The sequence below is a fragment of the Mixophyes fleayi genome, chromosome 7 (assembly GCF_038048845.1).
Source record: "Mixophyes fleayi isolate aMixFle1 chromosome 7, aMixFle1.hap1, whole genome shotgun sequence".
NCBI lineage: Eukaryota > Metazoa > Chordata > Amphibia > Anura > Limnodynastidae > Mixophyes > Mixophyes fleayi.
In genome coordinates, this window is record NC_134408.1 from 95,241,088 (window position 1) to 95,259,520 (window position 18,433).

Genomic DNA, 18,433 nt, shown 5'->3' on the forward strand with positions numbered 1-18,433 from the left:
TTGTAACATGAAAAAGTAAAGGCTTCAAACATATAAATATACTGTGCTTGGTTTGCATTGTTAAAAATGATATTTCTCTTTCATCCAGTCTGGGGGACACTGCTTACTATGGGTTGTGTAGGGGAGCACGGGAGTTGGCACCTAGCTAGTTAATCTTTAGCACTGTTTACAGACCCCTCCCCTCCCCTCTACAAACCCCCGCCTCTTCCTCCTCAGTTTTTTCTAGGTGCCCATAGGAGTTGGGCATGTTTTAGTACTGCTTGTGTTTTTTTCATTTAACTTTTATTTTATTTAATTCCTTTTTGACATAGGAAGTTCTTCTTTGGTGGCAGACCTGGGAGTGTGTTCTATTATAGAGAGCACACTCCCAGAACAGCAGCGCAGGCACTGCTCTGTCAGATGAGAGCCAGAGGCTCTCACTGGCAGAGTAAATTGGGTGCCTGAATACAGAGTGACTCTCCGGACCGCTGTCACTCTTGGGGCCTCCCCGATAACCGGCGCTGCCACTGCGGGCATGGAGTGTCGGAAGAAACAAAATGCCGGCGGCCATCTTGGATTCCGCGGAGGAGAAGGAAACAGAAGGGGGCCATACCAAGATCCCCCCTCATACATAGGAGAGGCCATCGGGGTGCAAACCTTTGCGGAGACCTCAATTGAGGTCTCCACAACTCTGCCGTACACCATCTGTTTGTTTTTTTTTCCTAATGGTGGTTTTTTTAAAAAAAAATCAAAAAAAATCCAGAGAGACGGCATTATCAGAGGGGGGGGGGGGAGCTAAGACATAGAGCTCCCCTGCTCTCCAGGAAATATTGAACTAGCCCGGCCTTCTGGCGCCAAAGAAAAGCCCGGGAAAGGACACAGATCAGAGGGAGCAGGCACCAGTCACTACTGTTGGACTTCTCCCCTGTTTGGCCTGTGGCTAAGTATCTGATTTAAACACATATTACTGTATTTGCTGACTGCAAAGTGGGCTAGTAGGGGTTATGTTGTAGTTCTCCTACTTGCCAATATATTATTTTGTTGTTTAACAAATTACAAGTACAACTTTTATGTCAGATTAGTTGATACTTGGTTTTTTTTTTCCCCCTCTCTCTCTCTCAGCTAAATTAACTATTTAAGGCTGTGTGTTTGGTGTGCCTTCCTTTATAAAATGACAGATAAAGGAAAGGGCCCTAAAGTAAAGTATTTCACATGTTCAAAATGTAATGCAAAATTACCTAGTGGGCAGAAGGACCCGTTGGCACTATGTTCTGTCTACGATGCAGGGTGTCCCCCTACGCAATCCCAGCTTGTTACAGCCCCACTGACGGAGGAACCGGCCTGGGTAGCCTCCCTGACACAGTCGGTTTCCTCTTTAGCACAGATGGTGTCACAGTTCAATCAGTTGATGTCTACTGTGGCAGCCGCGGTGGCTAATATTGCTAGTACGCCTTTGAGCCTCCCTGCTGCCACAGGTTCTATTGAAGCGTCTATGCCCGGCGCTTCCTCATTGCTTACAGACCAGGCCCCTGTTCCCACAGAACCGGCATGATCTGCAGCATATATATTATAAAGGGATTGGATAAACTAAACCAGTTACTTGAATCCCCAAACATCCCGCCTGCTAAAAGGAAGAGGCCTAGGTCCACTAATACCCTTATGGTCCTTTCAGACCCGGAGGGGGTTTCAGAGGAGGAGGGGGAAGTATATTCTGATCCTGACCAGGTGCAACCTTTGGAACAGGAAGAAGACCCTAAAAGCCATTTTATTAATGATTTTTTTTTTAGCGGTGAGAGATGTTGGACCTCCCAGAACCGGAGGATCCTACTCCTAGAGACAGAAGTCTCTTTAAGAAGGCCAAAAGGAAGGCTATCCGTTTTCCCCCTTCTGTAGAACTCAGAGATATTGCAGAGGGAGCCTGGAAACAACCTGATAAAAGGTTCTCTGTTCCCAGAAAGTTCCCTTCCCTATATCCTTTACAGGAGAAAGGCGTGGCCCGCTGGGAGAGTATTCCTAAGGTAGATATTCCAGTAGCCCGTTTGACAAGACACACTTTACTACCAGTCCCAGGTTCAGCAACTCTGCAGGATGTCAATAATCGCAGGGTGGAATCCCAGCTAAAATCTATATTTGTAGCTGCGGGTTCTTCCTTTAGACCCACATTTGCTTCAGCTTGGGTTGCTAGAGCCATGGAAACATGGGCAGACCAACTGGCAGAGGCCTTACAGGACTCGGATTTACTTCCCCTGGCTTTGCATCTGAAAGAGGCATCGGGGTACCTTTATAAGGGGGCTCAGTACTCAGAGTATGTGTCGTCCTCTATTCAGGCTGCATCCATTTCAGCAAGAAGAACGTTATGGCTGAAATCCTGGGAAGGAGACTCGGAATCAAAAAAGTCAGTTGAATCCCCATTCCTTTCTCAGCAGTAGGTCTGTTCGGGCCGGAATTGGATACTATGATTTCCCAGGCAACAGGGGGCAAAAGCACTTCTTTGCCGGTTTTCTCAGGTAGGGGCAGGACTCCTCGGGTCAGCTCCTTTTGTCAGCCCTTTAGAGGGAACTCCTGGCCTAGAGCACAGTCATTTAGAGGTAGACAACCACATGATCGAGGCTCCTCTGTCAGGGGTAGATGCTCGTTTGCGGCTAGTCGCCAGGCCTCTAGGACACAGGAGAAGCCTGCGTCCTGAAGACCACTCTACTCTGCCAGAGGTGGCGCAGGGGGAGGGGGGGGGGAGAGTAGGCAGCGTCATCCCAAGGCACTTGGATTCCGGGTATTATAGCAAGGGGGCACATGATAGACCTGCTGGGTCCGGTACCACTTTGTTTCTTTGTAACACCGCTACCCCAAGAGTGATCAAGAAGTCAGGCAATACAGGTTTGTGTCGGCTCTCTTCTTTCACAAAGAATCATCTGCAGCCTAAGATTCACAGTGGGGTCCTCCCATTACCAGAGAGGTTGGGGGGTGGTAATCTTGCACCTCCGGCTCCAGGGACCTTGGTCGGCTCAGGAATCAGCCTTACCAATAAATGGGTTAGAGTTGTAGGCAATGCTTTTAGCCCTTCAGGGGGCCCAGTCCCTCCTTTAGGGCCACCCTGTCAGAATTCAGTCCGACAATGCCACGGCTGTGGCATATGTCAACAGGCAGGGAGGAACCAGGAATGCAGCCGCAATGAAAATTGCAGCTCAGATTTTTTGTTGGACAGAACAGTATGTTCCGGCAATTTCGGCAGTATTCATTCCAAGAATAAGGAATTGGGAGGCCGACTACCTAAGTCAAAATCAAATGATGCCGGGGGAGTGGTCACTCCATCCGGAAGTATTTCAGTTTCTAGTTCAGAGGTGAGGTCTTCCGGATACAGATCTCAGAGCCTCCAGACACAACAAGAAGGTTCACAGGTTTTGCACAAGGGCAAGAGATCCCTTAGCGGTTGCAGTGGACGTAATGACAATGTCATGGGAGCTCAGGTTGGGATACCTGTTTCCTCTGATTCCCATGCTTCCTCGCGTGCTCAGACGAGTAAGGCAAGGGGGTCTTTCAATAATACTAATAACTCCCTCATGGCCACGCCGTGTGTGGTACGCAGACATAATCTCTATGCCGATAGGATAGGGATTTCGATTTCCGTCACGAGACAACCTCCTTCTTCAAGGTCCCTTCCGTTGCAAGAATTTACCTCAGCTCAGTTTAACGGCATGGCTGTTGAAGCCAGCCTCTGGAGGGCTAGGGGTTTTTCCTCCAGAGTAGTGAACACTATGATGCAAGCTCAAAAAACAGTTTCGGCTGGCATCTGTCAGCGGATTTGGAGAGCATATATCAGATGGTGTGAAAATAGGTCATATCACCTTCCGTCTCCCTCGCTTATTGGCTTTTCTTCAGCATGTGCTGGAAGCAGGTTTTCGTTTAGGTTCCCTAAAGGTTCAGGTATCGGCACTGTCTGTCTTTTTTCATCAGAAATTAGCGGATTTGCCAGATATCAAGACTTTTCTTCAGGGAGTCTTACATATTCAACCTCCCTATGTTCCACCTACAGCACCATGGGATCTTAACCTGGTACTGGACATGCTTAAAGGGCCTCCCTTTGAACCTTTACCTGAAGCAGATTTTAGGTGTTTGACCTGGAAGGTTGTTTTTCTTTTGGCAATTGCATCGGCACGGAGGATATCGGAATTGGGAGCTCTGTCTTGCCGGGAACCATATCTGGTTTTTCATGAGGACAGAGCGGTTTTGAGAACACTCCCCTCTTTTGTTCCAAAAGTGGTGTCCTCCTTCCATTTGAACCAAGAAATTGTAGTTCCAGTTTTTTCATCTACTTCTCACTCTGATCGGCAGTCTATGAAAAAGTTAGATGTGGTTAGGGCTCTCTGTATTTATGTCAAAAGAACATCTCAAATTAGACGAACCGATTCTCTGTTTGTCTTATGTGATTCTAACAAAAGACGCTGGCCAGCCTCTAAACAGTCCATTGCAAGATGGATTACGGTAACTATTAGGCAGGCTTACATGACCGCTAACCTGCCTGTGCCGGAGAGACTTACGGCCCATTCCACCAGATCGGTAGGGGCGTCATGGGCAGCAAGAAATGGGGCTTCTGCTGACCAGCTTTGCAGGGCAGCCACCTGGTCTTCTGTCCACACATTTACCAAATTCTATCAATTTAATGTATTCGCATCCGCAGATGCAGATTTCGCTCGTAGTGCTCTACGAATGGGGTTGTCAGAGCGGTCCCACCCTTAGGGGACTGCTTTAGAACGTCCCCATGGTAAGCAGTGTCCCCCAGACTGGATGAAAGAGAACAGAGGATTTATATACTTACGTTAAATCCGTTTCTCTGATTCCGTCTGGGGGACACTGCGATCCCTCCCTTCGGCCTTTCCTCTGTTCTTTGTTGATTGACCTATCTCCTTGGGGCTTTTTGAATTAACTGAGGAGGAAGAGGAAGAGGCGGGGGTTTGTAGAGGGGAGGGGTCTGTCAGCAGTGCTAAAGATTAACTAGCTAGGTGCCAACTCCCGTGCTCCCCTACACAACCCATGGTAAGCAGTGTCCCCCAGACGGAATCAGAGAAACGGATTTAACGCAAGTATATAAATCCTCTTTTTTTCATTAGGAAATCCAATTTATCTTATTGAAACATCTAGTTATACTCATTGAGCCAGGTTGTCTGGCTTACAATGAGACTGGCTTAAGGTACAAGCAGTGTCTTTTAGCTACTACAGGTATAAAATATGCTTGCAGCTGTTTGATTAAAATTGATTAATCACAATACTTATTTAGTTTTGCAAAATTATACCTATATAGAAAAGATACAATATTCCCGTCATAGGTGTCCCCCATGTGTCCTCGGGTGGGCTACTAATTGACGGGGCTGATAACACCGACAACAAGTTCGTAGACAAAGTTTGTCTGAACGTGACTCCAGCGACATTAAAAAAAAAAATCAGACTTATCTCTTTAATGACGAGAAGTATCCTACTATGTTCTGGAAGATCCCGATCAGAAGTAATCACGGCACTCCGTTTTTACATAGTTGAAAATGGCGACCGCCATATGAGAAGTTTTTAAAGTGTCAATTCAGGGTGATGATCCCAATGTCTAACCCTAACAGTAACACTTACCTTACATGACAGCCAGCATTAATCTCGTTATCGGTGTTATCAGCACCGTTAATATCATTACCACCGGTGTCCTTACACACAACCCAATATGTTTGTCTCCAACTTCTGCACATGTTTAAGAACCCCAGCAAAAGTGCATTTTTTTACACAAATTTGAAAATATTCTATAGCCATTGGAATTTCTGATATGATGAATTCCAGACAGAACCCCACATTAATGATACTAGGATATTATGGAACGAGAGGAGTAAGAAAGGAACCAGATTGTTAGGTGAAATCAGAAAACTCAGTAGTTTTGTTTTCAACTATTTATTTTTCTAGGATTAAATGTAATGCAGAGCGATGGGGCCTCATGGGCCTCATGTGCGTTTACAATATCACTTTGACATTTCTGTAGAGTTACCATTCTCTTTTTTTTTTTTTTTTTTTACCCTTTTTAAGCTCCAGTGGACTTCAGATAATGGCAATGTTCTCAATGAATTGGTTACAGTCACATTTGAATCCTCCTCTCATGAAGGTAAGAATAAATTAGGATATGAGGTGGAATTGAATTGTTTGGTATAGCAGACTTCTCTTTACCTTTTTATATTTGTTTGTGTCTGTATTTGCCATTCCAAGGTACCTATTATTGCGGAGCACTGTAGAATAAACGAGATATGTTTTGAATATCTGTTTTAAAGACCTTGATAGGTTGCACTCCAATGGCATTTTGCTTGCCTGGTTGGTTTTTCTCCCTGTTTTTATGTGCACGATTATGCATGTATGTAAAATTATATATAAGTGTCTGAACAATGAAGGCAAAATAGATTGATCTTTGAGTATAATCTTGCATAACCTACTTAATAAAGTTTTGTACACATGGGCGATTCAAACACGTGAGTACCTTAAACATTATGGTTCATTAATCCCTTGGCTAAATGTGCTCTCTTTATGCACAGGCTCTTGCTGTGAATGCTGGGCACTACATATTCAAAAAGGGATTAAAGAATGGAATGCATTTGGCCACACCTAAGCACAAAGAGCACGCCAGATACACATTTTATATCGGTAATAAATATATAAACCATACCTAATTAGCAATGCAAATAACATTGATGTCTGTTTTATATTTCTAAGAACAAGATTTATTAAAATTGGAGAACCCACCTAGCGAAGATGTCTGCCAAGACACAGCTCAGCTGATCACCTCCCTCACCTCTCTACAGCCCAAAATCTTTGCACAGCTTCAGGTTGGTGGCTTTATGCAGCAGTTATTTAATCTGGTTTTCAATTTTAAAATGCATAAATAACTTCACATAATAGTGTATTGAAATGTTACCATAGTTTACAAATACATGTAGCATCCTAACATTCCATTAAGTTGTATTCATAACTGGAGTTATACAATCCAAATGTTTAAATCTCTGTTTTTATTTTTCTGAAGGGTCTCCAGCTACAGCCATCTTTTGCATCACCTGATGGAACTACTGCCCTTATAACAGTGAATCAGGCATCCCCCACATTTACATCTCCTGATGAAACAACAGCGCTAATTACAGTGAACCCTCAAACTCCATCCTTTACAACTTCTGATGGGACAGCGGCCCTTATTACAGTGAATCACCAGCCTCCATTCACACCTTCTAATGGAACTACCTCTCTTATTACAGTAAACCCACCAGCTCTGTTAAATGCTGGTGGGAGTAGCCAGCCTCTTGTTCTTAGTCACTTACAGAGCCAGCACAATGACTCCTCCATGTCCACTGTCACTACATTGCCTGCATCTAGTCACAACCTAGTGAGCATGGGACAGCTGGTGACTGTGGAAGATTCATCTGGTATATCAAGAGAACTGCACCAGATTCTACTAGGGGAGATACACCCTATTCCTATCAGAATTCTGGACAACCAACCAACCATTGGTGAGTGGACACAATTATCTTTTTTAGGGATGTTCTCAACTGTAACAACAAATGAGAGGGAGGTTGGTTCTGTAATACCTAAAGAATGCACAGATAGATAGCATTTATTCCAGTGTGAATAAATGAAAACATTGCATATCCCAGTGAACGCAGTCATCTTTAATATTTTAATAATGCACAGCTATCACTAGAGGGAGGGTGGGAACACAGACTTCCAGCAGTTTGCTATCCAATGTATTTGTTCATTAGATCTTAGATCAAGCAGCGATTATGAGAGCTGCAGCCTCCCTTCACAAACTTTATCTTACTCTGCAGCTGGTTTATTATTCCAACATTCTTCACAGACACAGAAACGGATTAAGGGCTGTTTGTAATCTACAAGAGTTTTGAGGCAGTACTTACTGTATTTCAGTCAGTTTGTTGTTTTTTTTCTTTATAGGGATACACACCAAATAGGGCCCTAGACAGAATAACAGTTTTCCCCTGCTCTGTTCTCCAGAGTGCTTCCCACACATTTTATCAAACTGTCCCTATATTATATATAAATGGTCTCTCCCAACCTGCTACCCATTATCACTGTTGGCTGCAAATCCCTCACACCTGCTCTGCCCAAGGCAAGAACCTAGGCTGCTTTGCAAGCAATCCAGCCCTGAACAGACCTAGGGAATGAATACCATTATTTTCATTAGTAAGTGTATATTAGCATAGATAATTCCTATGCTGGTATAGCACAGTATGTTCTTCATTGGTGACTGTAATCATGCATAGCAAAATGTGTGGTGGTTAGTGGACAGTTAAGTCATTGACAATGATGTAAATCTGGAAATGTGCGATATCTTTGTTTCCTGGAATGTTGGAAGAAATGTCTCTCTTGCCTCTATTGTAGTTGAAGTAAGTCCTGTGGATACATTTTGCACAGAGCAAGTTGAAGAAAGCCACAGAGAGCCGTTAACACAATCGCGCATTGAGGGAGCCGGAATCACAGACTGCTAGGATCCCGCATGAGGAGTGAAGTGATAACATTATTTTGTATGTTTTGTAATGCAATTTTGGTAGTAGCCGAATTTAGTAAGAGCCCTCATATTGAGGGGGGGAACTACCAAATGAACAGTACACATTGCTGATCCAAAATTTGGATCAATTCAGCTGTTAGTGTTGCACATCATTTCTCCAGGAACAGCCTTTATAAATGATGGGTTTAAAGCGACACATCAATATGAATACCAGGAGTTCAGAGCCTATTGATTAACATTTTATATACAGACATTTGCATGTTTCATGAGTCTATATACATAGACTCTGTATAACATATCAGTTCAAGACCATGGCTACTCATGTAGTAGTGCATCACTCTAAGCCTACAGCTTTCCTGAGAAACGCTGTATACTCTAGTGAATTGCGTTCTTAGAGATCTTGCCACAAATAAATATTTATAAAATGTATTCATCTCTTCCATTAAACCCTTGGATGGCACTGATCCAAGCCATTGTATGATGACGTATTCTTTGGAGCTATGATGAAGATAATAGAAATAGAAAGTTAAGTAACTGTACATAAACAATCAAGGAAGACAGTCAGGACCAAAGCATTAAGGAATCTGTGTTCTTCACCACTTCATCTTCCCTTAACATGTAATACATTGCAGATAAACTTTGCCTTCCATGCTTTCAATCACTTCTTTAACATTAAAATTAACCAGTGTCCATCATTTTTTGGTTAAGTTGAAAGTAACAGAATGTCCATTACACTTTTGCTCAGCTAGTGTGATGAACCCTATGACATCACATTGTTCTACATGCAGATGTAGCTTGGTTATTACCCTGCTATCACTAGACACATTTATTTCTAGTTATAGTAATGCCCTGCATCCTTATATTATAAAGTCAAATTTATCCCACCTTAATCAAATCGTATATTCCTGATGGAGAAAACACACATAGCTTCAAGAAGAGCTTTACTGCTGCTCATGTTTTTTATTTTCTACTTGTACTATGCAGTAGAACACTAATAGATACTGGCAAGTGTCTGAATGGTTATTTATTTAACTTGAGATTATGTATTTAATGCATGATAAGAGAAGACAAATAGAAAACTGGACTGAATTTACCAATCCTCTCCTTATCAATTGTTCATAAACCCTTACTTGATAGATGTTAAAATGATCTGTGCTTGGCCATAATTGTACAGAGAAGCAGTTGTAAGACCTGTCCTAAGACTGATCATACAGTGCATGTTTTCCAGACTTCTTATCAGAAGCATGAGTGGATTATTTATTTGTTGACTCTATATTCTATATGGTCAGTAAGTCTAGGTTCTTATTCCACATTTGATTCTGCATGCGGGTCTAGAAAGTATGTACTGTTCAACATGCCAATGGACATGTTTGAGAACCAATGAAGGTTTTTTTTATTCTGGCTATCAGCTGCCACAAACGCCATTTACCTATTCGCAACAATAAAATAACACATAGAATCCAGAGTATGGTTGCTATTCATAATACTGTGAACTCTATATTGTAATTTATAACTATCCACTAAAGAATGTCTTTGTTCAAAATAGAAATACATGTTTTTAACCATAAGATGTAATTCTATAATAAGTGCAGATGTCTTTATTGTTGCTGCATTTTGCTGCTTCATTCTCCACTGTCTTCATTTTTCTTTTTTTCATCACTGAATATATTTGGTTTGGGTATGCTGGATAGTTACTCTGACATGTTCCAGACAACTTAAACATTTTTATTAAAAATCAATTTTTATGTAGTTTTTTTGTTTTTATGTTATACCTGATGTGCTTTAACTAAATAAATGATGCAAATTATGTAAACTATTCGAAAACTTTATGCATTATTGGAAGATTGGGCATTCACATTTCAACAGTTATTTTTAAGCAGTTGTTGCTTGTAAAAGGGTTATTAAACTTTATGCTCTTGTATTATATAAGAACAAGAGGAAGACTGACACAAATTATTTAATTTAACTTAAGTTAAAATTTTTCGATTAATGAAGACAGTGATTAGATGTTAGGTTAGATGTTAACTGGATGGCTTAAAAGCCGATCTGTTCCCACAAGTGCATCATGCCTTAGTGATATCACCAGTTTCTATTGAAATTATGGCTGCATTATCATGAATATTAGATGAGCCAACAAAATAGTACTTTCAACCTATAAGTGGGCATAAATGTGTAGAGAGGCAGAAAATTATGAAGAGGTACACTGTCAAAACTGTAAATGTCACATCAAAGTGCAACGTCCTACAATCCATTTCAATTAAATAAAACTTTCTGTTCTCTTAATATACTATTCAGTTTATCCTTAATTATGGGTTATATTAAGTGTGGCAATTTTCTGTGTGTGAAGCTTTTTATTAGTCTAGCTGTACTTTTCTGCTGAAATGAAAACGGAAGAGCAAAAAATGTCCCATTAAAAGTATAGGATAAAGGGTGAAGCCAAGCACCTCAGTTTAGAAGCTGCATCTTCCATGAGCTATTTCACCTTGAAGACTTAAGTTTTCTGAGTACCTCACCTGACCAATCATTGGTAGAGTGCTCTACCCTATACAAATCATCCTGCTTTTTGCCATATCCCTGGCCCAATAGCCTCAAATTGATATTAACATCTTTCTGTTTGCCATCTCCCATTCATGGCTGAGACTGGTCCACATCTGAGGTCCATTTTACCACACATTCCAGCATAGCTGCCCTTTCTACGTCCATTGGGTTACTACTGAAAGTGAACTCACAGACGTGTGTGACCTACAGATCATCAGTTCTGGCCTCACTCCTCCGCATTTTCTCACCTCTGATGGACATCTTGCGAGTAACGCACAAACGGGCACCAGCTGCACAAGTGGTGACATGGTCATGGAGACGACCAGGATGTCACTAGCAGAGTACAGAGAGTAGCGGCGGTCACGGGCACCGCCGTGACTGCTGACAGTAAAAATGCTTATTTCCTCCAACTGCTCCCAGGACTGGCCAGAGAACACGAACTATTAAGTAGCTCTATACTCTGTACCACTACTATTATTATTATTATCATAGATTTATAAGGCGCCACAATGCTCCACATCGCCGTACAGTAGGGAAACAGTACATACATAAATCGGTGACATACAAGGTAGACAAAATAAATGTAGACATGAACACAAAGGGTATGGAGAACCCTGCTCCTTGGAGAGCTTACATTCTAAATGGAAGAGGGCACACCTGAAACAAGAGGAGCTAGTGTGGCTTAGTGTAGAGATTTGGATAGTTGTGAGGGTGCATTACTGTGAATAGTGTTATCGAGAATAAGGCCACCTCTAAAAAAAAAAAAAAAAAAAAAGTGGGTTTTAAAAGAGTAAAGATGTGAAGTCTGTGGGAAAATCTGATTGAGCGTGATAGGGAATTCCATAAGTGGCGAGCAGCACAGGAAAGGTCTTGTAGGCAGGAGTGAGAGATGATTACCAGAGACAAGACGAGGCGAAGGTCAGAGGTATATCTACGAGGGCAAGAGGGAGAATATTTTGATATGAGATTTGAGATGTATGGAGGGGTAGTGGTGTTGAGGGCTTTGTAGGGAAGAGTGAGTAATTTGATTCTGGAGAAAACAGGAAGCCAGTGTAGGGATTTGCAAAGTGGTGCAGCAGATGTGGAGCGGTGAGAGAGGAAGATCAGTATTGCAGCAGCATTTAGGATGGATTGAAGTGTGAATATATGGGTGTCAGGAATGCCAGATAGCAGGAGATTGCAATAGTCAAGATGGAGATGAGAGATTGGATACGAGTTTTGTTAGCATGTTGAGTAAGAAAAGGGCGTATTCTGGCAATGGTTTTTAAGGTGGTATCGACAGGACTAGGAGAGAGTCTGGATATGAGGAATAAAGCAGAGAGGTCCAGGAGATCGAGCATGGAGAAGTTACCCTTAGATTTTGCAGTAAGTAAATCATTGGTCACTTTTGTGAGAGCAGTTTCAGTGTACTGTTGTGAGCTGAAGCCTGATTGCAGAAAGTCAAGAATGGAATGAGAGGAGAGAAAGTGAGATAGGTGTTTGTACACTAATTGCTCACGTAGTTTGGAGGCAAAGGGGAGGAGAGAAATAGAGCGGTATTTGGAGAGAGAGGCTGGATCGAGAGATGGTTTCTTTAGAATAGGTGAGATGAGTGCATGTTTAAAGGAGGATAGAAATGTGCCAGTGAAGAGAGACAGGTTGCAGAGGTGAGTTAGAGGTGGGCATGCAGTGGAGGAGAGGGAGCAGAGAAGTTTGGAGGTATTAGGGTCGAATGGCTAGGTTGTAGGGTGAAATGATAAAATGAGTAGCCAATTTACCTACCAGTATGTTTTTGGAATGTGGGAGGAAACCCACACAAACACGACGAGAACATGCAAACTCCACACAGATAAGGCCACGGTGTTTCCCACGGAATTAAGGGTGGATTGTGGAGCGTAGGTAAAGGTGGGTAGAGTGAGTGAAATTTAGCATGAAGAAATATCTTGTCGAATGATGTCAATTTTGTCTTTGAAATAGGTGGCAAAATCATGGGCAGTGAGGGAGAAAGAGGTGCAGGTGGGCAGAGAAGTACGTTGAAGGTGGCAAAGAGGCGATGTGGATTAGAAGACTGGGTGGATATTAGAGATTTGAAGAATGTTTGTTTGGCAATTGAAGGGAAGTGCTGTAAGATGAAAGGATGAATTTATAGTGGAGGAAATCAGGGTAGGAGCGAGATTACCTCCAGTGGTGCTCTGCAGTGAGGGAGCACTTTTGCAGGTAGCGGGTAGCTGTTTGTTGTGCTATGGCTGGGATTTGGATCGTCCGAGCTGGAGCTGCATTGTCTAGTGCTGAAATGTTTTGTTATAGAAAGAGGCAGCCTGATACAAAGCAGTTATTGTAGAAAATAGTTGTTTTAGTGAAAATGAGAAGTGGATTGGGTTGAGTACTTAGGTTTCATGTGTACGTGTGTATTTGGGTGCAGGGGGAAGGGCATAAGGTAAGGGGAGGCTGAAGGAAAGGAGATTGTGGTCGGAGAGTGGGAAGACTAAATTGGAGAAACTAGAGATGGAGCAGTAGCGGGAGAAGTCTAGGTCAAGGGAGTGCCCATCACAGTGGGTGGGAGATGAGGTCCATCAGGAGAGACCAAAGGAGGAAGTAAGTGAAAGAAGTTTAGTGGTAGAAGAGACGGTGTGATTATCAATGGGAATGTTGAAATTGACTAGTATGAGTGTAGACAGTTTAAACGATAGGAAATAAGTGAGCCAGGGCCCAAAGTTGTCAAGAAATTGGGAAACTGGATCTGGGTGGCAATAAATGACAGCAACATGAAGGTGGAGAGTATAAAGTAGATGGATAGTGAGGACTTCAAAGGAAGATAATGAGATGGAGGGTTCAGAGGGTATGGCTTGGAAAGTGCAGCTTGGAGAGAGTAGAATGCCGACTCCACCACCTTGTCTGTTTCCAGGTCTGGGAGTTTGGCTAAAGGAGAGTCCCCCATAGTAGAGAGCGGCAGGGGATGTAGTGTTAGAGGAGGTGAGCCAAGTTTCTGTAATGACAAGGATGTTGAGGGGTTTAGAAATGAATAGATAATGAATTGATGTAAGTTTGTTACAATCAGATCTGGTGTTCGTTCCATAGTGCACAGGAGAAGAGAGGGTAGAGGAGATATGTGAATAAGGTTGGGGGGATTGGAAGTACGGGATTGATGGAAAGGTTTGGGGTGAAGCGAGGAGCGTTAGCAGATAATGGGGATTGTACGGGGCCCAGGGTTAGCCGAGATAACACCAGCAGCTGTGAGAAGGAGTAGGGTGAGAAAGAGGACATGCGAGGAGGATTTGTGGGTGTGAGGTTTATTTCTGTTTATGTAGGCAAGTGAGTGTTTTGGGTGCAGGAGACAAATCAGCTCGTGTACAGACTAGTGAGAAGGGAAGTAGTGAAGGGGAAATCATAATAGGGGAGGGAGAAATAGGATGATGGGGAAAGAGGAGGAGTTTGGAGAGAATTATGCTGACAGTAAATAGGAGAGACTGTAAATTGAGTAGGTGCATGATGGAGAGATGTGAATGAATGTGTATTAGCTAGGGTAGGTAATGAAAGAGTAAAAAGGAACAATTGATCCAAATTGTGTGGGGCAATGAAAGAGGTGAAAATTGAGAATTATACTCGCAGTTCATTTCCTTGAAATACTCGATGGCAGCCCACACAGTGGGTTAATCCCCTGATCAGCTAGTGTAGACAGGAAGAATTTTGTCCCACCTAGCCCCTATATAAGGCAGCTCCTCCTCCTCCATAGTGTATTTTGTAACTTCCCAAGCCGTCCTATGCATAACTATCAGAACAAGGGTGGGAAAATATAGGGCTGCCATGGAGTATTTCAAGGAAAAGAAATTAACAGTGAGTATAATACTCAATTTTCCTTTCCCTACTCCATGGCAGCCCACACAATGGGATATACCAAAGCAGTACAATAGTTGGCAGGTCAAAAAGAAAAACCAACACCTTATATGTGGTCAAACAGAAATTTATTTTCGCCGTTTGCTGGAGAATCTTTCTCCCAAACTGTGTCGCTTTAGAGGCTGAAACATCAAGTAGATAATGCTTAGAAAAAGTGTACTTCGATGACCATCCGGCTGCCTTACAGATGTCGGCTGCCGATGCATGAGTTCTATGTGTCCAGGAGGTCGCTACCGCCCAAGTTGAATGCGCCTTCAGAATCCCAGGTACTTCACACCCTTTCCCCCTGTAGGCCTGTGCAATCACCTCTCTGATCCACTTTGCCAATGTGGGTTTGGATGGGGCATGTCCCTTGAGAGGAACCTCAGGAAGTACAAATAGTTGCTTTGTCTTCTTAAGATTTTCCGTCCTGACAATGTAAGTAGATACAGCTCTCACCACATCTAGAGCATGGAGACGTGTTTCGTCACTATTAGTAGGATGAGGGTAGAGAGATGGCAGAATCAATTCTTGATTGATGTGGAAGGAAGATACCACCTTGGGTAAATAATCCGGATTCGTCTTGAAAACTACTCTATCTTCATAGATATTCAGAAAGGGATCCTCACACCACAAAGCATGTATGTCCCCTATTCGACCAGCCAAAGTGATAGCCACCAAAAGATCTCCTTCAGAGTGAGGAATCTAAGAGATATGTCTTGCAGAGGTTCAAAAGGATAGGATGTTAAGGCATCCAAAACAATATTAAGGTCCCAAGGGGCTAAGATTGGTTTCCGTCTTGGGCGTAACCTTTAGTGCTTGAAAAAACTGGAAGATAAGACCATGAGATGCCAGTTTGATATCAAGAAGGATGCTAAGGGCAAATATGTGTACCTTTTAATATAGCAGGTGCTAGTCCTTTAACAAAACCATCTTTGAGAAATTCTAACACATCCGGCATACTGGCAGACATGGAATCCTTTGCCATGTCCCCTGCCCAAGAAATATTTTTTTTTCCAGATTCTGTAATAAATCATAGTTATTTTTTATGGCCTGAATTAGAATGTCTATTACTTCATCTGAGACCCCTTTGGATTTCAGTAATTCCCTCTCAGTCTCCACGCTGTCAAACTTAGGGAGTTTGGATTTGGATGTAAAACTGGACCCTGATGTATGAGGTCTGGCCTGACCGGTAACATCCATGGATGTTCCAGCAACATTCTCTGTGCTACAGCGAACCAGGGACACCTCTGCCATGCTGGGAGAACCGCTATCACCTCCACTTTTTCTTTCCTTATTTTCCTGAGTATCTGAGGAATGAGTGGAAAGGGAGGAAACACATACCCCAGGTTGAAGTATTGACAGGCCATCTATCCCTAGGGCCCTGATGTGTCTGTGACGGGAGTAGAAGAGGGGTACCAGGGCATTGCTTCCTGTGGCCATAAGGTCTATTTCTGTTGTTCCAAATCTGTGTTGTACCAGTTGGAAGACTTCTTCGTGCAGCTCCCTTTCCCATGGGTGGACTTGGTGTCTGCTTAAGTAATCTGCCACTACGTTGTCTTTGCCTGCTACGTGAAGGGCTGAGAGGGATTTCAGATTCACCTCCATTAGCGTGGTTATTTCTGCCACCATTGCACTGCTCTTGGTACCGCCTTGCTTGTTTATAAAGGCAACCACAGTACTGTTGTCAGAGAAGACTCGTAGATGCTTTGCTCGTAGAGAGTGCTGGAAGTACTGAACCGCACGTCATTGAACTTGAACTTGGTGCGCTAAGGAGTGAATTTTGTCGGCCCTCTCTTGAGAGAGGCAGACTTTGTCCGTACGTGTATTTATTTGCACTCCTAGAAACACAAGCTGTTGTGATGGTATCAGATGCCTTTTTTCTATATTGACTAACCAACCGTGTCGTTGCAGAAACTGGATTACCTGAGATGTAACTTCCAAGGCTGCTTCTTCTGACTTCACTGAAATTAGAATATCGTCCAGATACGGCCACATGGTCACTCCTTTTTCCCTGAGTGCCGCTATGAGAACTATAAGGACCTTGGTGAATGTTCTTGGAGATGTGGAAAGGCCAAGCGGAAGGCACGTAAACTGGAAGTGGCGCCTTAGAATGCAAAACCTCAGAACTGTTGGTGATGAGGTGTGATTGGAATATGGAAATATGGATCTTTTAAGTCTATCGCCGTCAGAAAATCTCCTGTTTCTACCGCTTTGAGAATTGTGTTGACAGATTCCATCTGGAAATGTCTTGCTCGCACATAGCAGTTGAGAGCCCTTAAATCTAGCACTGTCCTGAAGGCACCAGATGGTTTCTGGATGAGGAATAGTCTGGAATAGATCTCCATGTTTTCCTGACTTGATGGTACTGGTACGATAGCCTTTGTTTTCACCAGGCCTCTTAGGCTTTCCTCCAGCACTTGCTGTTCTATCGGAGATGAGGGGCCCCTTGACAGAATAAATTTGTTTCCCACTGGGTATGTATGGAATTCTATGGCACAGCCCTTGGTGACTATCTTCTGGACCCATTTGTCTCGTGTGGTCTGCATCCAAACTTTTGCAAAGCGTGATATCCTGCCGCCCACTGGAGTTAGTGGAGACTGGATCTGTGGATAGTCATTGGGATCTCTGTTGTCCTTGTCTCCCCCTTTTTGGTCTGAAGGGCCGAAAGGACTGTCTTGCCATATTATCTTGGTGTCTAGAGTATTGTCTCCCTGGCCTATATGTACGGACCTCCCTGAACTTTAGTTTTGGAGAATAAGAACGGAAACGTCTCACCTTTCTGTCCTGTGGTAGGCGATTGGAATTGCCACTTGCAAGCCTCTGCATTAAATTATCCGGCTTTTCACCAAACAAGAAACTGCCTTCATATGAAAGCGTTGTCAGACAGCTCTTGGATTGATGATCTGCCGCCCACGGACGTAGCCAGAGCGCCCTTCTGGCTACAACCGCCGTGGTCATGCTCCTGGAAGAGAAAACAATCGTATCCAATGAAGCTTCACACAGGAAATCAATCCTCTAAGGATTTAAGAAGATATAATCTATTTATCTTATCCTCAATGTCTGTATGTAGAGTACTGGCCCACAGCATCAGACCATGGCAAACCCAGACTTTAGGGTTATGCCTGAGGAGATGTGTAATTTCCTGAAGGAAGTCTCCATTCTCCAATCCATAGCATCTTTTAATGGACCCTCATCATCCCACGGGAGAGTGGTCTTTGAGGATAAGCCAGCTATGGCTGAATCCACCTTAGGCACAGAGCATCATTTCAGCACATCTTCATCCTGAAAAGGATACATACGATTTAGTCTCCCCATGTTAGGATGACTCTTGTCTAAGGCCTGACATTCTTTGACAATCAAGTCTTTAACCACTTTGTTTATGGAAAACTCCAGACTTCACTTGGTGCTCTGAAAACAACGAATCCTGCGGTTTAATTGGTACAGTTGGCTCCTCATTACCTAAACAGTATCCAAGTTAAACATCCTGGGATCCTCTTTCACTTCATCCTCACTATCTGACTCCGAATCCCATTC

General features: G+C 43.1%; 1 protein-coding gene across 3 annotated transcripts in view; it reads left to right on the forward strand.

Annotated features, from left to right (window-relative positions):
- Positions 1-10,745, forward strand: part of CARF (calcium responsive transcription factor) — a 75,796-nt gene extending 65,051 nt beyond the window's left edge. For all 3 annotated transcript variants that reach the window (XM_075180148.1, XM_075180150.1, XM_075180149.1), the window contains 4 exons: positions 6,034-6,109; positions 6,709-6,821; positions 7,016-7,493; positions 8,380-10,745. In XM_075180148.1, coding sequence (XP_075036249.1) covers positions 6,034-6,109; positions 6,709-6,821; positions 7,016-7,493; positions 8,380-8,486 — 774 coding nt within the window. In that variant the 3' untranslated portion in view covers positions 8,487-10,745. The remainder of the gene's footprint in view (positions 1-6,033; positions 6,110-6,708; positions 6,822-7,015; positions 7,494-8,379) is intronic.
- The last annotated feature ends 7,688 nt before the right edge of the window (positions 10,746-18,433 follow it).